Source organism: Oreochromis aureus, linkage group 10, assembly GCF_013358895.1.
Source record: "Oreochromis aureus strain Israel breed Guangdong linkage group 10, ZZ_aureus, whole genome shotgun sequence".
Lineage (NCBI taxonomy): Eukaryota > Metazoa > Chordata > Actinopteri > Cichliformes > Cichlidae > Oreochromis > Oreochromis aureus.
In genome coordinates this window covers 10,712,619-10,738,201 of record NC_052951.1, presented here as the reverse complement: position 1 = coordinate 10,738,201, position 25,583 = coordinate 10,712,619, and the positions used below count along the sequence as shown (strand labels likewise).

Genomic DNA, 25,583 nt, shown 5'->3' with positions numbered 1-25,583 from the left:
GTCCAAAGGGCCAAGGCCTGTAGAGATAACACAGATTTTATGGCAGCTGTCAACATGAGGGCTTTCAATGTGTGAGTAAAAGGGTGTGTCTGACCTGTGTACCTGCTATCCTAGCATTTCCTGCTTACGCCTAAATGAGTCTTCTAATAATTATCAAGTTTTACTAAGTAATTATGAGGATAAATCTCAAACGTCAGATTACCAAGTTTGACTGTAATCAAGTTGATTTTAGGTCTTGTAGTAAACGTAAGTAAAAGTAAGTTTCTTTTTCACCCTGCCTTGTTCAGCTTGCAGGCTTATGTCTGTAGACTTTGCCTTGTAGTAAAACTGCACAGAAAAAAACAAAAGAAAAGAAAAACAGAACAATAAAGCAATTCAAAGACCAGCAGTTACACTTAGACCAGCTGCTGTTCTTGTACTTGCTTTGTTTTAATTGTTTTGAATGAATCAATCAGACTGCACTAAATTGCTTTCAAGCAGACACATTAGCATTCATTTGAAAACAGCATGTGTCTCGTCTGATCACTGATCCAAACAACGATCCAGTAGATTTAGTTATGTTCTGAAGTTATAAACGTAGGAAAGATGAAGCTGGGTCTTGCCCGGTCATCACTTGGTTTTGTTTTGTTATTGTGACTAAAAAAACAAACAAAAAATAAGTCATACTCACCTTCGCGCTCAACGCGGCCCAGTGGATTTTGCAGAGGAGGCCAAAGGTTTGAGCAGCAGGGTGTCGTGACACACAGAGCCAGCGCTGGGAGCAGCAGAACGCGGGTTGCAGCCAAGACGAGTAGAAACTCAGCACACGGGACCGAGACAGGTGAAGTCCCACCTTCGTGGATATTGGCAGTGCATGTTTTGGTTTTTTAAGATGTAAATGTCAGCAGTGACAGCGGCGAAATGGCAACGAGGCAGAGCGGCCAGTTTAAGAGATCAGGAGTTGGAGCAAAGTTAATTATTACACTCGCGGTCAATATTTAACAGGTCCAGCGCCCAGCCCCTCTGTCCAACATCCTGATTCCATACTGAGTGGCACGGAGGGTAGGGCCAGTGTCAAGTCACATCTCTTTTGTCGCCCTGCACAAAATATGTATTGACTGCCTCAAATGGCCTGCACAATACAATAAAAAACGAAACGCTCAGAGAACTGGGCTTTCTATGAGTTTGAAAAAGTTCAGCTCTTGTTAGCCTCTAAAGGATTGTTTTAACAATAGCAGTAGTAAGAATAGTAGGATGGGGTGCAATGTACATTTACTGTTTTTCTCATACATGCATACAAACACACACACACCTAAGCACACTTAGTGGAATAAGCAGTTATGTAGCTGAGAAGTATGAAGCAATAGCAGGAGGAATCAAAATACTGTGGAGTGTAGCAACAGAGCCAGGCTGAACAACAGGACAATAAACGGCTGATTGAACGGTGCATTAAAGATTGGAAGAGGGCACTTTGATACATTGGGGGGCGGGGGGGCGGGGGGGGGGGGGGGTGTTACATCACCCTGAATTATAAATTTAAAAAACAGCACGACATGTGACACAAAGCACTGATACTAAAAGTAACACACAGTAACAGAGTGTGTAGCGATGCTTTAAAGTAGCTGCTCAACACGTGCAAGTAGAACCACATCTCTGAATGAGGTTGAGATATTGTGTAAAAGCAAAATGCAGTGGTACTGCATTCAACATAAAAACAGCACAAAGAGAATTGAATTCGGTTCAGTTTAATTCATCTCAGATGTTGTTCCTGGGATCTGCTGAGCTAGGCGAGTGACTTCAGCAGATCCCAGAAGAGCGCAGTGCCCTCAAGCTCCCAGGCCTCTGGTAGAGGACCTGAGCTTGAAAGGATAAAGACCGGCTGCAGGGCTGAGAGGGGAAATCTTTTATCAAAAAATATATAGCACCAAACCAGTACCTGGGATTACTTTACTTTGTAAAATAAGGATCTTACAATTAAATACCCCAACAATCAAACGATCCTCAGTGAGTAAGCACTTGGCGACAGCGGGAAGGAAAAACTCCCTTTTAACAGGAAGAAACCTCTGTTTGTAGTGGCTGTCCTGTAATGCCACCTATTTCTGAAGAACAAAAAAGTTGTTCATCAGTTCAGCTCAGACGTACACGTCTATATCTTGATATAAATATGTATACAAAAATATTAATAACTAAAAAATACATTTGCTGAAATTAAGAGGCTTGAGCTGTGTGTGACATGGTTAACTGTCAATGTCTAATGCTTTCCCAGTGATCTTTTCAAAGACAGGCTCGTAATTCACACTCACGTCCCCTGCATTTTTGCATCCAACTTTACTTGATTAATGACTTAATACCTTTTATGACATCTAACAAGGAAAACAATCTTGTTATGGTTACCGATTAGATTCATATTAACGCCCAGTGATGATCAGCAGGAAAAGCAGCTGGTGCTCTGCTGCTTTTCTCCTCCTGTCACGGGAGCCACTGTTTTAATGTTCCCACTATGCAAAACACAGCGCAAACTCCCTGAAAAAAGTAAAAGCAAAAGCGTATCAATCATTTTTTATTTTAAGTAATGGCATTTTGTGCCTCTTTTATTCATGCACTTGGGCTATCTTATCTCAGACGTTCAAGAGTTTGCTCCACCTGAGTGCAGAGTCCAGTGTCTCTAAGAGGGAGAATATGTGCACAGCATTAATCTTCCACACTGATAAGTCGTTTCTTATTCGTCTGAATCGACTTTGGCTGAAGTCATAATCATTTGAGGTGCAATTTAAAGCAGATAGCAACATCAGTTTACTGAGCATAAAATGATCTCATGTACAAGGTCACATGCAGACCTCCAATCTTAGCTGAGATTGGTGTGGTGAGGACGGTGATCTCACTTCAGAAATGATTGACTCCATCGGGGTTATTGATGTTCTTTCAATTGTGCCAGTTTTTCTTCCGAATATTCAATTTCAAATATGTCAGATTTTAAAAGAAAATACGTAGCTCCGGGTTTGAATGTCTCCTTGCTTTTGATTTGTTTTCTCTATGTTAAATCTGGACTAGGTTTTACAGTTTGATATCTTGCTTTAGGTTAATTACCCTCAGAGTTTTGCTGGACTTTGGTCGACTTGTGCCAAACATGTGACAAGCCCCGGAACAGCCAGAGAACTGCACGAAAAGGTTCTGAAAACCTATTGCTTAATTATCTCCCTATTATGACTCACAGTTTCTCTTATGTTCCAGAGTTTAGCTTATTTCTGCTTCTTATCTGTGTACTTCCTGCTCCTTTGGAAGGTGGCAAAGCTCAGTTGGACAAAGGCGACATCTGCTACTTCAGTGGCCCAATCAGGGCTTGAAACAGCTTTCAAATGAAATCAGATTAGCGTTTATGGCCTGTTTGACCATTGTCCACCAAATCTGATCAAACGTCGCCACACAGATCTAGATTAGTGTTACACTCCTAAAAAAGAACACCCAGTGCACACTGTATACTGCTCTAACTATACTATATGTTTTTAAATGCTGACTGGTGCTCATTTAGTCATTAATATTTAATGATACAGAAAAAAACTTTAAGTGGCTTCAAAAGTGTTATTAGGTCTTGAATGAACTTGGATTATTTGATAACAGATTTTTAAAACTAAAGCATGCACATGTAAAGATTGATGTATTCTAATTATTTTTATTATATTTATTTGTTGATTCAGTGTATGCTATGTCTAGACTGCATATGAAGATGGTGACCACTTCTTGGTCTAAAAAATGAAGCCATTAGCCTTGAATTGCCTCAAACTTGCATTTTTTGTAAATGGCCAGCAGGGGGCGACTCTTCTGGTTGCGACATTTGTGACCTCAGTAAACTCTATGTTGACTTCATGGACTCAGTCCATCCATCCATCTATCCATGCATCCATCCATCCGTTTTCCTCTGCTTATCCGGGGTTGGGTCATGGGGACAGCAGCCTAAGCAAAGAAGCCAAGACCTCCCTCTCCCCGGCCACCTCCTCCAGCTTGTCCAGAGGAATACCAAGACATTCCCAGGCCAGTCAAAATATATAACCTCTTTCCAGCGTAGCCTGGGTCTGCCCTCGGGCCTCCTCCTGCTGGGACATGCCTGGAACACCTCACCTGGGAGGTGTTCCAGGAGGCATCCTTGTCAGATGCCTAAACCTGGTTCCTTTCGATATGGAGGAGTAGCGGCTCTACTCTGAGCCCCTCCCGGTTGGCTGAGCTCGCCCTATCTCTAAGGGAGAGGTCAGTCATCCTTCAGAGAAAGCTCATTTCTGCTCCTTGTATACCACTACCCACAGCTCGTGACCATAAGTGAGGGTAGGGACGTAGTTTGACCGGTAAATCAAGAGCTTTGCTTTTATGCTCAGCTCTTCACCACGACGGACCGGTACAGCGTCTGCATCACTGCAGCCGCAGCACCAATCCGTCTGTCGATCTCCCGCCCACCTCTTCCCTCACTTGTGAACAAGACCCTGAGATATTTAAACTCCTCCACTCGGGGAAGAAACTTGTCCCGACGCAGAGTGGGCTGAGAACCATTGCCTCAGATTTGCAGGTGCTGATTCTTATTCCCACCACTTCACACTCGGCTGCGAACCACTACAGTGTGAGTTGGAGGCCACCACCTGATAAAGTCAACAGAACCACTTCATCTGCAAAAGGCAGAGATTAGATTCTGAGACCGGCCAAGTGGAAGCCTTCCACTACTTAGCTACACCTAGTAATTCTGTCCCTGGTGAAGTCCAACACCGAGAACGAGTCTGACTTATTGCCGGTGGTGTGGACCAAGCTCTTGCAACGGTTGTGTAAGGATCAAATAGCTCATAGCAACTTCCACGACAGGCACCAACCACCTTGTGGCCGCAGCCCAGTGCAGCAGATTAAGCAATTTAACGTGGTCCATTCAGATTCAATGTCCCTTTGAAATGCTGTCAAAGCTCTGCCAGAGGAAGGAGTGGAAGATCTTGCAGACTGGGGCATTTAGCGTTCTCAGCACACCCTCATTATACATTTAGCCACCACAGATCTGTTGAGCAGAACATCAGAAATGAATCTATTTTAACAGCAGAACAATATAGCTCTCCTGACATCTCATGAAAACAATCAGAAAATTCTGAAATAATAATTTATAATTATAAAAATTATAGCTATAATAATTTATGCTACCATGCTTCCAGAGGTATTTCCATACAGACAGACTACAGAGAGCTCCTGTCCAGTCTTCCAAAGTCCCAACTGCATAGTACTAAATGTAGACGATGCTGTGTGTTGGTCGAATACTGACTGGCTCAGTGGGCCAGAAGAGGAAAGGGAGTGACAGTGGGGTTTACCATGAATGGGTGAAGCACAACAAAAACACCAAAGATTAAAATATACAGTATTCACTTTCATAGATAATTTCCTTAGGGATTAATAAAGTATTCTGATACTGATTCACTTCAGCTCTTATAACTTTGCTCTTACCCACAGCTGGCTGATAAACAGCACAAGCAAGAGTAGCCCAGAGACCGGCTGTACCACACACGTCTGACTGTGCACCCATCTGACAGCAGATGCTCTCTGCAGGTAGACAGGTGCACACTTCCACCCCTGAACCATGATTACCCCATGAGAAGAAACGCTTAATTACAAGAAGTTGTATTCCGACATCTAGTGCCCCCTATTGGTGACCAGCATGCTGTGCACGAGAAAAAAACAGAAAGAAAGAATGAAAGGCCTCTGGCTCAGATTACCCTCCTGAGCTGAAACCATTATGTTTTCATGAGAGCAGGGAGCCATTACTCTGAATGACACAATTCAACTTGTGCATTTTACTTGGACGTGTGATAAATTTTCCATTCATAAATGTGAAACCCGCTGCACACTACGAAGGACGCTGCCTTTAAAACTCATCGCCTCTTGTTTCTCAAAGTACTTGTCAACAAAGCCTCGGTGTCCTCGACCCTCACGTCTGAATCTAATCAAATGGGAGAGACCTCTCATTTCCTTTTCATCCTGCTGTGTTATTGAGACAAAATGTCTTCTGTATTCATGAAGGGAGCCTTCATAACCCATCTCCCTGAGGCTTGATGAAATCTTTCTCCTCTTAAACTAGATGCGCCTCTTCTGCCTCGTGCAGACTTGCTCCTCCCCATCTATTTATTTTCTTGCGTAAATCTGTAATTTAGTCTTCCGCCTCCGTGGCCTTTTCTGGTGAAGTGTTTTTGCACTAGCCTGAATGCTTTTTATCTGGGGGCGGGTAAAAAAAAGTCAAGCAGACTTTTCTATTTAACAGTGATGCTTTGTCTTGTAATTCATTTGGCCTGGGAAGCAGCTGTCATGGCCAATAACATCCCATAAGAGCTTCTAGATCGGATGAAAATGTCTGGGGTGTTCAAAGAGGAGAACTTTGGAGCACCTTATGAGACCTTTTACTGTTTAATCAGTGATCTCCATGGAAAATTGTGCTGAACCCCCTTTAGGTATGTCATGATCTTCTCATGCACTGAGGCTGTGGACACACGTCCTCAGAATAGCTCCAAATTGAGAGCATTGCACTTTAATGAGTCAATAAAAGCTCTAAAGTACCAGAGTCAGAGCCTTTTTTTTAATATAACAATTATATTCTAATGTGTTTTTGTGCTTGCACATGCACCTGTTGCTATCGTCTGTCTTCTTTTGTTTTTCCCCTTTCAGTGTTTCTTGACAGCACCACAGTGAGTGCCGAAAGGATAATGAAACAGAGCTCAGAGAGGTGAGTTATTGAGGATATCCTGAACTTCTGTCTGTAAATGCTTCTCTTTTTGCCGCAGTTATCCGCTGTTAGCTGCTATTAGTGAAACAGCCTTTGAAGTAGCTCAAAGAATGTTGGACTTGGACACTTAGTGAAGAACTCTTAAAACTGATCTGAGAATTTAATCAAACTGTTAATCCCAGGGAAAGTGTTGGTATATAACCACCTGTTTTTGTTTAGCTGGGTTGTTGTCAGCTGTCTGGAGAGGGAGGGTCACATGTTTGATCTGCTGAAAACAATAAATGAGCATATCTGTGTTAAAAAGTCACAACTTGTTATCCAGATGTTGGTTGTGGTCTCTTTTCTTCACATTTTCATTTCTTCAGCAAAGACGACCTCACATAATAAAACACGAGTATGAGCCTTCATATCTGGGGTCTGAGGTGACAGTACAAATCTAAAAGCCTCGTCCTTTGTACACTTAAAGTATTCATTGTTTATACCTACTGTGTATCACAGTTGTACATAACATTTTTGTACAAACCCCCCATGACCATATGAGATCTGACCAAGCAACAACAAAACCTGACATCACAATGTTTTCATGCAATACATGACTTGGCATCTTGATAAGTGCTTATTTTCCACCTGAAAATTTGATTTGGAAGAATTGTTTAACGCATTCAGTACTCACCCTGCTCAGCCAGGACATGATGTACATTTACCAAAAGCATCATGAACTGAATACTGTTTTCCTGGTGAAAAATTTATTTCATTTATCATTTACACTAATTTAATCTACACAACGAAATGAATCAGAAGTTCCACATTAATCCTACCAGAAGGATTCAAATAAATTACCTTTCAGTTACAAAAGGAGGAACAAAAACAAAAAAAAACAACCAAAAAGGAAAAACAACCAACAATTTACTGTAAAAGAAAGAATAGACTTCAAAACTTTATTCAGCGGACACTACGCAGTAAAAAGGACTAAAATTTAATCCCCAAGAAGATGTTATGCACCTGTAGTGACAACCGGTTTAATGTGTTAGAAAAGTGAGTTTATTATCATTTGGGGGGATAAATGAGTTATGTACAGTTTGATCGTGTCATTGTGAATCATTGTGAGTGCTATTCACAGTTCTTTCATCAGCCTCTACTGAAACTGAAGTGTCAATAGCTACTTTCAAGTAACACGTTAGTCACATATAAACAGAAAGACTTAAACGCACGGACAACATTCATCTAAAAAACATTGACAGCTAATGTCCAGATTAGGACTCCTCTGTGATTGGAGTGCATCCCGAGAAAAAACTGTTCTGGAAACTCGTCAGGAGTCGTTTCTTCTTCTTGAGGAAGCTGACTGTTGTTTTGTCCTCTTCATCATCGTTGTCCTCCTGCTCTTCCTCTGCCACATTCAAGTCTGTGGTGGTGTGTCCCATATCTCCGATTTCTTTTAGCACCTAAAATGGTAAATGAGCACAATACCGTTAGCTGGTTATGCAACATGCAAGACATAAACAGTCTAAGTATATACTCTCAATTTTAAGATTTTAAGTGTCAGGATGTTTAAAAAAATGTCTTCTTATTTAAAAAGAACCTCAGATGAACAACACCCAGTCATTTAACAAAGACAAAAAGAAATCCAGAAGCCGTTTGTGGAAAACTGCAAAAATGCATCCCATGATTCAACAGTTTATAGAATCACCTTTTTTCCTGAATGACCTTATTAGCCTCACACATCGTACGCCCACTCCTTTTTTGCTGATATGCTGTGTTTGATTTTCTCCAAACATGGTGTTGTGTATCATCATCAAACATCTCCATTTTGGTCTTGTCTGACCACAGGACATTGTTGAATAAGTCCTGTGGTTTGTCCAGACAAAACTTTGTAAAGCTAAACTGTGCTGCCGTGTTCTCTTTAGAGAGAAGACACAAACAAGCCACACTGTTTTTTGTTTTTTTCTTCCTTTTCATTTAGCTGAAGCTGCTGGAGTATGAGGTAGCTTAGGTTTTTTAGTAGTTCCTCTGAGCACTGCACAGTCTGACCATGGGATGGATTTGCTGGCACATCCACTCCTGAGAAGACTGGCAACTGCCTTGAATATTTTACAGGACTTCAGGTTGACCTTATGACCCTTTCCAGATTGATGGGCAGCAACAATTGTTCTCTAAGATCATTGATGACGTCTCTCCTGCGTGTGCTAGCAAACACCTGAATGACCAGAGCTGCAAACTGCCTAAACGTCTGCTTTCACAGAGGAGCTCTCACCTACTGATGATCCATTAATCAAATCAATTTGATTATCAGCACCTGGAAGCTACTTACACTCTTAATTCCTCTGGGTGCACTTTTCACAGAAAACTTCAGCATTTTGACTTTGCTAAAAAAAAAAAAACATCACAGGGTGCAGTATCTCATGTGTTCATCTCTCGTTGTACTTAAATCATTTAGACCCTCTCAAGGATCAGACCCCCCCATTGTTATCTTGATACTTAAAACCTTAGAACTGATGATTTATACAACTGTAGCAGTTTTTTCTCACTGCAGTTCTATATTTCTACATAGCAGAATTGCCTCATTGAATGAGAATACTAATGTTAACTAATGTAACTGAGAAATATGTTCACATTCACTCATGCGCAGCCTTTGTACAAAGTCCTCTGCATGCCAGTCAACTCTTCTTCTTACCTTTTTTGTGGGAGTGCAAGACGGCGGCTTGAAGAACGTATTGTTGCCTGGGCTGGAATCCTGAAGAGATGGCGAGTCTCGGGAAGCACTTTCTGTGGAGCTTGCATCCTGAAATGATGAACAGTCCCAAATTCAGAACAATGCTCACTGATAGAAATATGCTGGCCAGTGAAAGCCAGATCTGACTAAGGCTGTGCGATATGACCAAAATCTCATATCCCGATACAAGAATTCTATCGTCCGATAACGATATAAATCACAAAAATGTAACATTTTCTGTTAATTCTGTGAATCTCGGGCAGCTCGACTTGCGGGAAGTGTTTCTAGCTGGGCGTCATGTAGCTGGAGTCCAGAATTTTAACAGATGCATGAAACTATACATTTTTAGACGTAAGTTGTAACGGCTGCCGTTTTCTTTGTGAGTATTTATTACATGGCGTGCTGCGGGGAAAAGCCTGTTCTAACGTTTGAGTCTAAGGTTTATTTTTTAGCACCTGGCGGCTCTTTTTTACTTCTCATCCGTAAATAATCTGCTCTTTCATGTGATTCAGTTTATTTTGAAAAGTCCCAACAGGATCTTGAGCTTTATTGTGAAAGGTTTATGTGGAACATAAACAAGCGGACACGCGATGGTGTTACCGTCGGTGTTGCTAACCACAACGCATAAAAACAGGCGCTTGTCCGTCCGTAGTGTGGTTATATTAAATATAAGAGAAAGAGAGAACTTTAATTAATATAGCCACTACAGTGACCATCAAAACGATGAAAAAATATTGCCGTAAACAGTTTATTTTGCGACACCACGAAACAAACGAAATGAAACGATAGACGTTTTTATATCGTCATCCGATATATCGAACAGCCCTAGATCTGACTACACAGAAACGCATGAAGAAACCTACCTCAGCGGGCACCTGGTTATCCATATTTCGACATTTCTCGTGATCACATTGGCAGTTCTCCCCACATGTCATCTTCCCTTTGCGGCACCTGCACTGCTTGTTGCTGCAGCGACCTTTACACGCACACTAAAGGAAGAGAAACCAGGTTCATAGGCCTTCTATCCTGATGCAAACACAGTTTCATTTCTGTTTTGGTCTGAAATATATGAAATTTTCAAAGAAATGACATGATGCCGATTTGATAAGGTGCACATGATTTGTTTCCTCTTCTTCTGATCTTTCAAAGATCACCGTGGACAGTCTGTTTCTATAAGATCAAGGAGTTCAATTCAAAAAGAAAAAAAAAGTGCCAGACTCCTCTACCCGTCTTACCCCGGTTTGTTTCGGTTTCTTTGACACTCTGCGTCCTCTCTCCTTTTTCTCAGGTCGCCACTCTTCTGTTTCCTCCTCGTTTTCGTCCTCACTGGGTGACATCAGCTCTTCGATGTTGATGGTCGTATTCAGCTGCGCTTTAGCTGTGGTAAAGCGCCTTGATTTAGGCTACAAAGAAAGCTCCATGTTATGTTCAAATAATCATAAATTGAAGCTACTTCAAGTAAATCTGCAAAAAAAAAAAAACGTACCTTTGGAGGGATGTACTCAAACGAGTCATCTGGGTTGTTTTCTTTGTTGGTTTTAGGCACAAGGATTTTCTTCTCACTTGCCAGGTGCACCAATGAGAGTTTCTGCAGACAGGGGTAGGTTTAGGTTCATCATATAACTTGTGAAGAGAATTGCAACACTTTTTTTTTTGCTTTTCACTATTCAAACCTGCACTGTGAAACTTTTATTTCATCCCTCTGGCAGTGAGTGTAATTACACAAATGCTTTTTTTTTTTTTATGACCAGGTTTCTTTTCATCTAGGCAAACACTTTTTTCAGCATTTCCAGCATACAGGTAGTAGCTGTAGTCTACTCTGTCTCCACTGCAGCACTTAGCTCCCTCCTCAATAACAATCAAAGACTAGTATGATGCAAAAATATGTAGAGATGGTGCGTAAGGACATAATCAGGATTGCATGAACTTCTTTACGGGGGACTTAAATAATTCAACTTAATTTTTTAAATTTTAACACCATAACAACAGTCGCCTCAACGCACTTTATATTGTAAGGTAAAGACCCAACAATAGTAGAGAGAAAACCCGAACAATCAGACAATTCCCTTTTGAGCAAGCACTTGGAAACAGTGGGAAAGAAAAACTCCCTTTTTAACAGGAAGAAACCTCCGGCAGAACCAGGCTCAGGGAGGGGCGGGGCCATCTGCTGCGATTAATTGCTTTAAAAAATTAATAAGTTAAAACACTCAGACTGCCATACTTAACTGGCTAAACAATTGGCTAGTCATGACAACAGAAATATAATGACATTGGAGGGGGAACAGAAAAAAAAAAGCGCCATTACCCGTCTGTACTCTTCATTCTGCTCCACCAGTTTCTGGTTCTGCTCGCTTAATTCCCGTAGCTTTTCAAGCTCTTCCTCCTATAATGATATTACAACATAAGCTCTGGGCACAACTCTACATTAATTATACTAAAACAAAGAAAGCTAAGGTTAATTCAACCACAAACAGCTGTAAAATCTGTGCAGACAAACCTGAACTTTGAGGCGCTGCAGGAGCTCCCTCTCCTTTGAACTCTCCTTGATGGTTTGGTTTGTTTCGTCTGAATCTTCACCGATAGGTTTGTTCTGGAGTTGGTTAAGGAGGTAAAGAACCTGAGGAAACAAGGAAGAAAGGTAAATATATGGAGCTGAGACAGGTCAATATTTTTAAGTTTAAAGTGAGCCCATGTATGAAGCACCTTCTCTTGATGCCTCTGCTCGAGTTCAACCAGCTGCTGCTGGTGCTCCATGTCCATGGTGGACATGACACTTCTTTCTTCAGCCAGCATCTTCCTTAAATCTTGTGCATTTGCCTTTTCCTGTGTCACCTCGCTCTCCAGCTTGGCATGGGCCGTTTTAGCAGAAACCAACTTAAAAAAGAAAAATATTAGATTTTCTTTTCTAAAACCAAACACCATTAAGTGATTTGACTATTGTACAATTAAACAATTCAGTTATGGTCATGGAATATATGCATGCATTCTTATTTCATTTTATTTACCTCTGACATCAGGACCTTGAGGGCACACTTGGACTCAGCTATACTGGTGATGCTGTCTATGCGTTGCTTAAAACGTCCCTCGCTGTCTGCAGCAAGAACTTTCTGCTGTAGGTCCGCTATCTGGGCATTCCTGTGAAGGTGCAAATCACTCTGCAGATCTTATAAAACCTTTAACGTGTAGCATATATGCACAAAACAAACACACACAGCATTTTAGTCCAAATAAAACATAGTTTCGTGGGCAGGATTTTGCTAATACAGCAAACCTTTTAGCTTGAGTACAGAACTTTTGGCCACAACTGCAACATGTGTGAAGGTTTGTTCTGGAAAAACAGCCTAAAAAAAAAAAAATGAAGATACCGACTGTGGCTGAGAAACCAAAGAGAACCAAGTTACTGGTTGTTGACAACATTTACATGACTGACCTTCACTATTTGCATGAACCAAGAAAAAGAAGTATATTAGACGTGTGTGAATTTATTGCAACATTAAAATGATAAAGTGACAGCTCACACATTTAAGTACAGTTATTACTAAAATTGCAACAACTGTACTTAAATGCAACATTAGATGTTTCCTTGCAGCTCTGAACCCTTGGTTTGTTGCAAGTTCGGCATAAACTGGACTACAAACTCATCTTTTGCTAAAAGCTTGAGAGGCTAAAAACCCTGAAAGAATCAGTGAACAAATTCAGGTTGTTTTTTTTTTTTTTTAAATCCGCTATTACTTATTACAGAGAGCATCTTAGAAATAGACAATAAAGTTATTTTACATACAAAGAAAAAAAAAAGAGGCTGCTCAAAATAGTCATTAAATCACACAAACAGTTTGGACCACAGACAGTAAAAAATATGGATGTACTTTCAGGTTGGAAAAATTAAGCCGATTAAGCCGGCAAGTGCCGAAAACCTGCATTCTTTGTGAAGGCCATCAGATGGCGATAGTTGCAATTAGGCACATAGGCTTTTGGTTCCATAGATGTCTATGGGAAATCAGCTTTCTGACCTCACCTCTGTAAACACTTTGCTGCTAGGTTTATGGCCTCAGTCACTTACGACTTCTCAATCACAGGTCATTAGCCACTACAATGCTTTCAGACCCACCCCTCCTCGTCACTTTTGTAACCAAGATGACAGCAGCAGAAACGCTCATCGAAGAGGCCTCGAAACAGAGTTAGACCAATGAAACTTATCAAACCAATAGGAAACGTCATGGCAGCTAGGTATTTATATTGTCTGGTTTGGAGAGACTGAGGTGTCTTGTTTGGCTGGTTTTCATGACTCACCTGAGGCCAATTTCTGTCTCCAGGTTCTCCACCTGTTTCGTCAGAGGGGTTTCCAGCGCCCCCTGGCTCTCCAGTTCAGATATGATCAGTGTCCGACGCTGCATGGAGAGATGACATAAAGTAACTGATTTAACCACATTTCTCTGCATCCATGTCACTTTAATTATTTTATTTTATTTAAAAAAGAAAACACTTAATTAGATTTATAGACAAACTCTGCTTTAATGATCCCCAGAGCAATGTTTATAATTATAGCCAATCAGAGTTCACTGATAGATGATGGCTCTCTTACAGCCGTAGCAGAGATGTTTACAGAGTTACTGTTAAAACTAAGAGTTAAGTTGGTTTTGCATGTAACTCATGTAAATAAGTCACTGTGAATGGATCCGAAATGGACACGATGAGCTGGAAAATAGCCACATCTAAATTGGATCTGGTCCTGATCCGGTTTGAATCTGTGGTTCACATCTGTTCAGATGAGTTCAGTCTTTGAATTTCACACATTGTACCCTTTCAAAATGTTGTTTAACATCATTTAAAGACTGAATCATTGAATGCTGCCTGCTGCAGTCCGCATTTAAAAGTTCACAAACATATTTAAGAATCATTCAGCCTCATCTGGAAGACCTCAACTGTGACAGACATTTTTCCATCATTGTGAGCGATTACAACACAACAAATGGTTGGTTATTAATCAGCGTGTTACAGGTCTAAACACTTACACAGATCTGTCTCTATCTAGAGAAACAGAGTTAGACAGAGACTAAAGATTTTATCCTGAACTGGTTATAAATATACAATGTAATGACAGCTGTCTCTGTCCTTCTATCATTCATTTATTATTCAACTGCTCATGTTACTTTAAAAACAACATCAAGTAAACAGCAAGCTAACGTATAGTTGAGATTTCAGCGTGTGTAAAAATGTAAACTTCTGTAGATTAATTGGCTCCACTCTGACCTTTGATAGTGACTTTGTGAATGAGGATATTAAACAGTGTCAGACAGCTGGTTCAGGTGTAGCCAGAGGGCAGAGTCAGAGAGAAACACCAAAGTTTGCAAAAGAAAGCCTGTCAAAGAGTCTGTTTCCACGGTAACCAGCTCACAGCTTAAACCCAGCATTTCCCTAATCCCAGGGTTAACAAACTCAGAGTTATTAGCCAAACCTGGCACTGAAACAGGGCCCTGCTGCATGTTTCATTTGGTGTTACAACTGTACAGATGTGTCAGCTCACCCTGATTTTGGGAGCCGGCCTCTCCCCAGCCTCCAGCTGCTGTTTGAGGTGGTTGATCTCCTGAGCCAAAACCTTCCTGTCCTCCAGAAGATCATTGAGATGGCGCCGGGCCTCCTCTGTGCTAACCATCACCTCCACCTCGTTGAGAAGCCATGTCTGATGACAGAAAAGGAAAACAGTTCATATTGTGAAACTTTAAGTCCGAGTTATCTTTAACACAAAATATTTGACCATTTCTCAAGAATCATGTTTTTCTACCTTCACTCTCGCAGCTGCTCCCTCCATGCCTTTGTTCTGGGCATCTTTGCGCTTCTCTGCTACCTCACTTCTCTTCTGTAGAGCATCTTTTAATCTCTTGTTTGCAGCTGCAGCCTTTAAGCAAAAAAAAAAAAAAGAGCACCTCATAAACAGCTACAAACCTTTTCCAGTGATTCTTCAACTCTATGAACACAAAAATTTCAAATGGTAAAAAACAAAAACTGTGCAACAGTGAAGGGCCACACCTCTTCGGTTTTACGACGCAGGATGTTGGCTTGTTTCTGAAAATCTCTCTCCAGTTTAAGCAGCTCATACTGGCGTTTACGATCCTGCGAAAAATACAAAATAAACGGATTACAGAAGTCAAAGAACCTACAGAATAAACAGGTTTTTGACAAGAAAAGGCTAGAGAGTGCAACAACTGAAATCATCCCTTTTATGTCTTCATAAGAGTCTTATCTCTGCTCACCTTCTCCTTCAGCTGCAGTACCTCCCTGTCCTTTTTGTTCTTCCACTGCCTGAATTTCTCGGAGTCCTCTCTCATCTGCCGCATTAGCTGTGTACGTTGGGTCTTCATAGCCTGTGAGGACACAGCGACATTTGAAACTTGTGTCTGTGGTTACTCATACGCTTGAAAGAAAAACAAAGCTCAGAGTACACAGGATGACGCCATGTGACAAAAGGTTTCTGTACTGCATGCTCACAAAGTGCCAGAAGAGAAATATGTTACTTAACAAAGACAATAGATAAACTATTACATCTATTACTGAGGCTGCTTGATGATCCAAAAATGACTCATCAGTTACGTGGTGGCTCTCATCACATTGACTTAATTAGTTTCTGACTATAAAAACAAGATCTGAAAACTCTGCCAAAGATTTTCAATAGAAACAAAGACTATAATTGTCTAATATGGAGATACGACCACAGGCTCTCGTGTGTGATCTGCAGACAAATCAGCTGCAGGCGGCAGTTAACGATCCTTCCAAAGGTTCACAACTTGTGATCTTGCTACAATTTTAGCTTCCACTAGATAGAAAGAGAGCCTTTGTTCATCAAGACTTGTCATCATGGCTGAAGCCAAATAAACTGTTTGTGAGTTTGCGATTTTATGGAGGAAAAAGTAGAAAAAAAAGCTGCTCTAAATAATAAGAAATATTTCTCCCATTAAAAATAGCCAAATCATTATAAACACACAGAAACGGCAAAGAAAGGGGTCAAATTTGAAAAAACAGGAAAAAAAAAAAAGAGCTAAATATGACATAAAGCAATCTTTAAAAAGAAAATAAAAAATAAAAAATCAACTGTCTTGTTTTCATAATCGCTTAAAGCCAAAAAGCACAATTAGAAATAACATTTAACTAATAGCCCAGCCCTACACCCCGCTTTTACAGGACTCAGTTTTAGATTAAGCATCTCAACTGTGGTTTATATCACAATTCCCAACTGTGTTGTTTTGTAAGCATGTCTCGTACTATAATTTAAAGATCAGTTTAAAAAACAAAACAAAACCCACGCAGCACAAAATATTCAACACACCATTAAAGGAAAATAAACCGTTACCTGTATTTCCTCCATGAGCTTGCTAACTTTCTGAACAGACGACTCTTTGAGTTTCAACAGTTTGGACTGCTCGAGAAGTTTCTTCTTCATGTCTACCAGCTGGCTCTCAAGCTCCTGCAGTCTCTTCCTCCGTTGTTCGCTGAGCCTGGACGAGGGTGGTGGATGTCAGGTCAAGTATAAGAACGTGCGCGTATATTACAACAAGCACCAAAACAAAGAAAGGGGTTTCCTACTTAGCCTGGTTGGTGTCTTTCTTTGCAGACTGAAGTGCCAAAACGAGTTCCTCTTTCTCCTTCTGCAGTGAATCCACAGCAGACTGTAGAGTTTGTACATTTTTCTGAAAGAGAGTCCGAAAGATTAAAATGTGTCTACCATTTCATGATATTTTGAAATATGGCTTACACGTATTTGCACTACACTTTGAGATCTGTGTATGTGACAGCCTCTACTAATAAAACCATTTGGAATTTGTTATTCAAGCGGAAACGTCTGCAAAGTTTAAAAATGCCAATAATAAACTGTAACTAGGCAGTCAGTAACACCTCTCTTAAACTTGTCTACTGTAGTGAGATGACAGTTAAGTGACTCTGTAATGCTTACCTGATGCTCAGATTGCATCGGCTCCAGCTGGCTGTCATTTTGGCACATTTTTTTAACAAATGCTTCTTTCAGGCTTAAGACTTTGTTAAGCTCAATCAGCTCCTTGGAGAGCTGGGCTTGCCGCAATGCATGATGCGCTGTGAAGGCCTCTGGGGAGTCCTTTAGGGCAGTGGCATCCTATTTGAAAAGTATTAGAGTTGTAAAACATCAAAAATTACATCTGGTTCAGACCGTCTTCAGTCAAATTAGTGTGGACGAGACAAGAGAAATGTGATGCGCCGCTACTCGTGGAAGATACATTAAGAAAACAAAACTGAAAACATACTGATGGGGATCCCTCTGGTGAACATTTATTGCCATTCCCAGACACTTCAGGTAAATCCTCTCCTGCAGCCACTGCGTCAATGGAGGCGGCGATGCCCGCACTCTCATTCTGACAAAGCAAACAAAGAGTAAACCATAATATTCAAGAAGAATATTCAAATTTATTAGTGGAAAAATGGAAGAATAACACAGCAGCAAAAGAAAGCTGTCATCACCTTTAGTTAACCCATTTCCCAAATCTCTCTATTTAAATAAGAAGCACCAATTTACTCCATTATTACGTGACTTCTATTTCTTGGACTGGATTGTAATGTAAGAAGACATCCATACTTTGAGCTCCAAGATGATGTTTTGCAGATTCTTCATCACTTCAACATTCTCCTTGAGCTCCTGGTCCTCCAGCGTTTTCATCACTTTCTCCAGATCTACAGTACATCTGAAAAACCATCGGACATCAACGTGACTCAATGGATTTGTCGACAACAAGCTGAAATCCTGAGTCAAATTAAAAAATGAAACAGCTTTTTGTAGGAACAGATTTCAGCACAGCTACTGTTAAAGTTTTTTGAGACCTCTTCTAAAGCTTTGCGGGCTTTTTGCTTTTGCAAACTCACGCTGCATGGTGCTGCAGTTGCTCCAGCTTGCTTTGCAGTTTCTCATTTGCTTGCTCCGTCTACAAAATAAAGCAAACAGCATATAAAAACTATGATGATGCAAAACAGTGGAAATGTAAGAAAGAAACTAAGGTCAAAAGATCAGCTGTAAATGATTTTCAACTGTTTTTGTTCATGTCAAATTCAATCCTTTTGTTTTCATCAGCAGTAATATCTTCCTCTTTAGACAGGATTAACAGATGCTGCTGTGACCAGACTCACCATAATGATCTTCTCAAACATGTGGGCCGTCTGTCCAGCTGCCTCACTCAGCTCTCTGCTCAGTTTATTGTTCTCATCCTGCAGAGTGCGGTTTCGTTCCAGCAGTTTAGTCACGTTCTCCGCGCTCTCCGACCTGCAACAGGGGCAACTATTATGGCCTTTTGCTGTATGGGTGATGTTTATCCTGGATGCATTTATTTGGTGTCCTATTTGGACCCTGAGGTTCACTGAGAAAGTTGTCTTACCCAGAGAGCACCGGAGCAACTCCTCCACGTGCATGAAGTAGCATCACCTGCAGCTCTTGGACCTACACCAGGGTACCATTGAAAACATTTGAAACATGCGTTAATCTTTTGCAAACTAAACCACTCAATGAAAAACTGCAACACTAGTAATTTGAGTGCTGATGATAATGAGGGCCACCACCCATTTTTGCACCTGTTGTTTCAAGCGGTTCATTTCTGCAGCTCTGGGGTCGATGTTGACAACTGGTTTATTTTTAATCTTGCGAGCTCTGTCAGCATATCGCAGTGTGTTGATGGTTTCCTCCATGTTGGAGTCTGCAGGACTGATGCAAGCAATCATCAAAGTGTGGCTGTTGCCTCCCAGAGAATCTGAGGACAAACACACATGTACATATGTAACCGTTAACAGGGGTGCAGTTAAGTTCTACAATGCATTGTTACCACTTTGAACACCCACAGCTTTTCTCCCTCAAATAAATAAAAGCCTAAGCTTAGGGCTGTGCGATATGACCAAAATCTCATATCCCGATATTAAGACATCTATCGTCCGATAACGATATAAATCACAAAAATGTAACATTTTCTGTAAATTCTGTGAATCTCAGGCAGCTCGACTTGCATGAAGTGTTTCCAGCTGGGCGTCATGGACCTAGAGTCGAGTGATTTAACTGATGCATGAAACTATACATTTTTAGACATAGGTTGTAACGGCCGCCGTTTTATTTGTGAGTATTTATTACATGGCGTGCTGCAGGGAAAAGCCTGTTCTAATATTTGAGTCTAAGGTTTATTTTTTTAGCACCTGACGGCTCTTTTTTGCTTCTCATCCGTAAATACTCTGCATCTTTCACGTGATTCAGTTTATTTTGAAAAGTCTAAATAGGATCTTGAGCTTTATTGTGAAAGGGTTATGTGGAAAATAAACAAGTGGACACGCCGTGGTTTTACTGTCGTTGTTGCCAACGACAATGTATAAAACAACCACTTGTCTGTCTGTAGTGTGGTTATATTAAATATAAGAGAAAGAGAGAACTTTAAGAAATTAATATAGCCACTACAGTGACCATCAAAATGATCAAAAAAATATTGCCGCAAACAGTTTATTTTGCGACACCACGAAACAAACGATAGCGTAAAATGAAACGATAGACGTTTTTATATCGTCATCCGATATATATCGTTATATCGAACAACCCTACCTAAGCTTAATGCGAATCCTGTTCAAGGAGTCTGAAGAGGTTTCAGTTTTTCATGGTAATGGAAGTGAAACAAGCAGGAAAAAAGATAATACCACATACTACAAGAAAGGCATAATGTTTGTGTCTGTTGTAAGTAGAAGCGGACCTATGTGACAACATCTTATGATCATCTCAGCCATACAAGTTTTTCTGGAAGTAGAATGGCAGCCTCCACTTGCTGTTCAAACCTTGTTTGCAGAATGCAGCCATTCAGAACATAGCTGGCTTAAAGGCCTCATAGGGAAGGGACCTTAAAAGTCTTGTTTCAGACAGTGGAAGAATCGAGGAGTCACACCAAAGTCTGGTATAAGCTAAATAAGAATGATTTTAAATGGAATTATCTACTCCAGCAGAGTCCACAAATACAACTTTAAAGGAATCAGGACAAAATATATGACAAATTTAAAATGGTTTTCATAAAACTGGTTTTGCTACAGAATATAATGAGAAAAAGAAACACTAAAAAAAAAAAAGGCAGCACATATCCAGTTTAACTCAAATAAATTCATGTTTGTGAATTATGAGTCTTATTTCTTGCATTTTTCTTCAAATGCAAGATTAAAGGCAAATAAAAGCACCACCAATCCTGGAGACCAGGCATCTAAGCCTTCTGAAAACCTTAATAAAACCCTGACTGACTTTGAAAGTCCTCACAGTGAGAATGTATCTATGTCTGACCTAATGACCATAATGTATCATCTGAACATCTAAATCAAAGCTTACCTTGCAGCAGGCGGGTGAGCTTAGAGTCTCTGTAAGGAACAAAGGTGTTTTTCTTGCTTTCATCCCCCAAAGCACTGATCACATTTCCCAAAGACAAAAGGCCACGATTGATGCTGATACCTGCACATAAATATGGAAGGCATGAACAGAAGTACTGTTATTAAACACAAATGTAGCTTAATAAGTAACTTACACCTTACATAGCAGCACATGTCTCCGGGATAATCGCACATTAAAGGCTTACAACTTTTAACTGATCTTGGTTACCTTCCTTTAAACGATCTCCTTCTGCTTTGGTTTTCTTTTGTCTCTCGGATCCAGCCAGATCCACAAGATGCAACTTTGAAACAACTGAATCGGCCCTGAAACAAAGGATTGTACAAACATTCAGACTGCAGTAGCCAATAATTTGGAAATGCTGGTTGGGTGTTGTAGAATGGGGACGTGCACAGACACACTAACCCAGTTTAAGGGAAAATATTATAACAGCTTACAAAAAAGAAACACTGTTAAATTCTGGGCCCACCTTCTGTGTAAAACAACAATTTAGCTGATACAATGTATCTGGAAAGTATTCACAGCGCTTCACTTGTTCCACCTTTTGTCTTGTTACAGTCTTATTCCAACATGGATTAGATTCATTTTTCACCTCAAATTTCTACACACAAACACCTCGTAATGACATTAAAAAACAAGAATATTTGCTGCTAGTTTTAGGTTGTGGTGGATTTTGTCAAGTTGCTTTTCTTAATCAAGGAAATAATCTGTGATCCTCCACTTTAGTTGCCTTCTGTGGTCCTTTTGGTGTTGCTGAGCTGGTGAGTGGATTAGGTTTTTTTTTGAAGAATGGACTAGATTGTTGATTCAGCAACTCAATACATTTTCTCTCTCTATGATGCATTCATTATGTTTTTATCAGGCTAATGGTGGCCTCCCTTGCTTGCACCAGCCTCTCATTGGACCTCTATTCAGAGTTTCAGTGAAAAACTAACAAATGCAAGTTCAACAATTGGAATCAACTCCAGATCTTTTATCTGCCTAATCGCTTGTGAAATAATGAGGCAACAAGCAACACCCAGTCATGAAGCAGCTTGTCCAGTTTCTTTTTACACTTTGACAGTGGGGCATTATGTACAAAAACAACTTTAATTCCTAAGGAGTTCATACAATTCTTTCATAAAACCCCTTGAAATAAAACCAAATGCCTCATGTTGAGGATTACATTTAAAAAACGCTGTGGTGATGTACAAAGGCAAAATAACAAAACATAGTGTCCAAAGCGGGTTCCAGTAAATCAAAAATTGACAATACAATAACAACCCAAGGCAAACAGTTTTTACTGGACAAATGTTAAATTAAAGCTATAAAATTTAGAGCAAATCTATAACAAATACCCATAACAGGAATATGAAAATGTACAGAATTCAAATGACTATGACAGTTTCCCTGTCACCTTGCATCTGAGCACTGTGAGTGTCTATATCAGAAAAAAAAAAAATGTTTGCACAATTAGATGAAACATGTTTTATCAAGGAAAAAGGCAGCCAAACTGACTTGTCTGTCCCTCTGCGCTGTTCCAGTGTGATGGTGAAGATAGCATGGGAACGTGAAGAGGCAGCGTTCATGGCTGTGGAGCCCACGGTACGAGCAGAGTTTCCAAGCTCCAGACAGCTCACCATCTCAGGGGCAGAAAATACCTGCTTCTCAGTTAAGCCGACAATCTGGAAAGCAGGACATTTTCAATGAATGTTAAAGTAAAGATGGAGAAAAATGCACGTATGTGGCTGTCAAAAAAATTGGATTTGCTTTTAACATACAAGTCACTCACCTTGATGCCTTCTTTAGGGTCTTCCCGAATGCTGATAGCAGGTTTGTCTTTGGGTGAACACAGCAAGTCCAATATTTCTTCATTATAAATCTACAATCAAAAGAAAACCTTAACTACTTTACTTTAAAGGGCTATTGTACATACACGCCACAGACCAAAAACATTCACCAACCTCCAGGTAAGACACTGCCAGACAGAATTCACAGTCTGTCCTTTGCTCCTTTTCTGCAAAGATGCACCTGATAACTCGAGGAATAACTCCAACGGATGGCTCATTTTCTTGAGCCGTTGTATATGTTCCTCCCATCGAAAAGGTCTTTCCAGATCCCGTCTGTCCATAGGCAAGAACTGTGGCATGGTAGCCTACAGTAACAATAACATCGCATGATGGACGGAGCATTATTAGCTGCAAAATTATTCAATAGATTTAAAAGAATACAAAAATGTATAAAAAGCTATTTTATTTTTCGAGCCCACATAATCACATCTCAGGAAGAAGATTAAATCTTAGACATTCTCTTAAAAAGCATCAAGTTAAAAGCTACCTTTGAAAAGCCCAGACAATAAAGGAGAAACCGCTGTACTGAAGACTTCTTCTTGTTCAGCAGTGGGCTCAAATACATAATCATAAGTGAATGCCTTCTCTGTGCCAACAATCACCTGAAATCAAACAAACATGCAGCAGTTTTTACACACAACATGCAATGTAAGTACAAAACTAAAACACCTGACAAACAAAAAAAACACAAACAGACATACACACACACAGTGTAGTTTTTTTTTTTTATATATTGTGAGGCATGCCTGTGAAAGAAAAGCAGTTGAGCACCTGTGGCTCCCCAGGGACGAAAGTGAGGCAGGACTGACATCCCTCGTTGATTTCTTTTGGTACTAGTGGGCGACATCGTAAGGCAACTCGCACTGGAATGACCTTCTCATCCTCGTTTGTCATGATGCAATATTCCAATGAATAACTGCAAAACAACAAAAAGAAGGGATTACCAAAAAAATATTGGCACTGATGTGATTAAAAAGGCACGTTATTATATATTTGTAGAACAAAGAGATGTTTAAAAAAAACTTTATAATGTATACAAAATAAAACAGTGTTGAGTACTCAATATTAAGGCAGGTGGTGCAATGGGGAGGCCCTGTATGTTCAAATGTAAGATTTTCCTTTTGCTAGACAATTTGACAGACAAAAAAAACACGTACTAGAAATAAAATAGAAATCTCTTCTGCTAGTTTACGGCAGCACACTTTACTTGGCTGAGTGTCAAACATTTGTGCGGTTTTTTTTTTTGTTTTTTTTTACAGAACTGTGTTTATTTGTGAAAATGACTTAGTAAAACAATGGGTGGTGTAAGTATCTAAAGAATTGCTCCATAATTAACTTCCTATGTTGCGACTCGGTGATCCGTCTTTATTCACCACAGCTTTCAGCCCTTCTGGACATTAATCAGAACAAAACAGAGCTGTGCAATGACTCATGACTCCCTGTCCTGGTGGAAATCTACCATTTTCCACGGAGGGGGTTATATCTTTGACGGTAAATTTTTTACTATTTGTCTGGAGGACACAAACAGAAGCCATACTTTACGTCCACTCGGGCAATTCACACTTCATAGTTAGCGGTGCTACTTTTCCAGAACAGAAAGCACTACCAAAAATGCACCAAGATGACTGTTAATTAGCTCAGCTGACCGTAGCTAACTAGCGGGAGTTATCAGCAAACATTGACATTAACGTTACCTTCACACGTTTCCTCCAGAGCCAATGTTTAAGTATCGCGAAAACTGCATTCGTTGATTCTGCCTGATAGACGCTCTCAAAAGAACATTAAGCCTTAAATATCGCAAATTATTAAAGCTAACTTGCTCGACTTTTTCAATTTTGCTCAAGTACTTAGGTCCCTAAGAGGAGTTGTTACTGCCCGCCACTTTCAAACACTCAGCTCCGCCTCCTGTTTCTTCTTCTACTTGTAACTTTACTGCAGAATCAATGCAGAAACGCAACGCTACCGACCTCTACAGGATAAACGGAAGAGTACAGCGTTAGTACGTTGTTCTGTGTTATCCGTTTCACCCTTTCTCCTCAGTGTTTTTGAACTTGGAAATATACTTGAAGGTGCGATTAGTAAACGAAATACTTATTTAATATTTAAATAGCCATAATTAAAAGTAATTAACCACAGGCACAGTGAGGAGAGCACTAGAGTTTTACTGTCCAGGGAGGCAACACGAGACTCAGTAGCTAAAGCAGAGATGCCAGGATTAATAAACACAAATAAATAAATGAAAGAATGAATGAAAGCCCAAGAGGGGACTATTTGTTTTTTGTTTTTTCAAAAAAAGACAGGAGGAATATAAGGAGAGATGGGTGAGTGACATAACACCCCACTCGATGAAATGAGTTTTTCAGCCTACAATGGAGAAATGGGGGAGTGACTCTTGTCTTCTGGCTGGAAGAGAAAGGTCATTACGCTGGGAGCCAGAGGGGGAAAACAGCTGAGTCCAGATAAAACGATGATGACAAGGTTTCTGCAGGGAAGACAGAGCTAAGCCGACAATAAGAGCAGCAGAAACCGGGGCACAGATTCACATTGCATTTATGTGTTTCTGATAATATGCAGTAACATATCATTTTACGACAGTAACCAGTCCAACCAAACATATCAAGACAGTTTATTGAATGTATGGGACAAGTGAGCACATAATTGGACCATATGCAATCTTTGACCTCTGTCAATACTTGGAACTCCTTGGGAGAAGCATAAGCACCAATAGAGCTTATCCTCACCAGCCAACACAGATGTCTGACTCAGCCCCACCCCTCCTCTGACTGAAGCTCTTGACCTTAAATCAAATTTTTGCAGTGTGATTAAATGAAATATGATAACACATATCAACCATGGGCATGTCCTATATTCATCCTAAGAATTAGCCACTATCCTGCCATTACTAAAACCATACAGTTACGACAC

General features: G+C 40.3%; 1 protein-coding gene across 1 annotated transcript; it reads right to left on the bottom strand.

Moving 5' to 3' along the window:
* Window positions 1-7,436: 7,436 nt before the first annotated feature.
* kif4 (kinesin family member 4) lies at window positions 7,437-24,567 on the bottom strand. The gene is made up of 31 exons (XM_031751113.2): window positions 24,353-24,567; window positions 23,430-23,574; window positions 23,146-23,260; window positions 22,773-22,963; window positions 22,601-22,690; window positions 22,327-22,493; window positions 21,040-21,134; window positions 20,773-20,892; window positions 19,005-19,180; window positions 18,812-18,873; window positions 18,567-18,699; window positions 18,306-18,364; window positions 18,022-18,127; window positions 17,693-17,800; window positions 17,368-17,544; window positions 17,001-17,104; window positions 16,768-16,912; window positions 15,674-15,784; window positions 15,450-15,533; window positions 15,205-15,318; window positions 14,947-15,102; window positions 13,713-13,810; window positions 12,428-12,557; window positions 12,126-12,296; window positions 11,920-12,039; window positions 11,728-11,805; window positions 10,909-11,010; window positions 10,658-10,825; window positions 10,286-10,411; window positions 9,384-9,491; window positions 7,437-8,154 (listed from the first exon to the last, which is right to left on the bottom strand). Exons 2-31 carry the CDS (start codon window positions 23,550-23,552, stop codon window positions 7,966-7,968), a joined length of 3,726 nt encoding a protein of 1,241 aa, XP_031606973.1. The 5' UTR covers window positions 23,553-23,574; window positions 24,353-24,567; the 3' UTR covers window positions 7,437-7,965.
* Between the last annotated feature and the right edge of the window lie 1,016 nt (window positions 24,568-25,583).

What these genes read in the sequence shown, in the direction of transcription:
- kif4 (XM_031751113.2), bottom strand. Translation starts at nt 23,552, where the DNA reads ATGACAAACGAGGATGAGAAGGTCATTCCAGTGCGAGTTGCCTTACGA. An exon ending in GCTCACCCGCCTGCTGCAAG is followed by an intron (nt 19,181 to 20,772) that starts GTAAGCTTTGAT and finishes GTTTGTCCTCAG; the next exon opens with ATTCTCTGGGAGGCAACAGC. An exon ending in AGCTCATGGAGGAAATACAG is followed by an intron (nt 15,785 to 16,767) that starts GTAACGGTTTAT and finishes GTGTCCTCACAG; the next exon opens with GCTATGAAGACCCAACGTAC.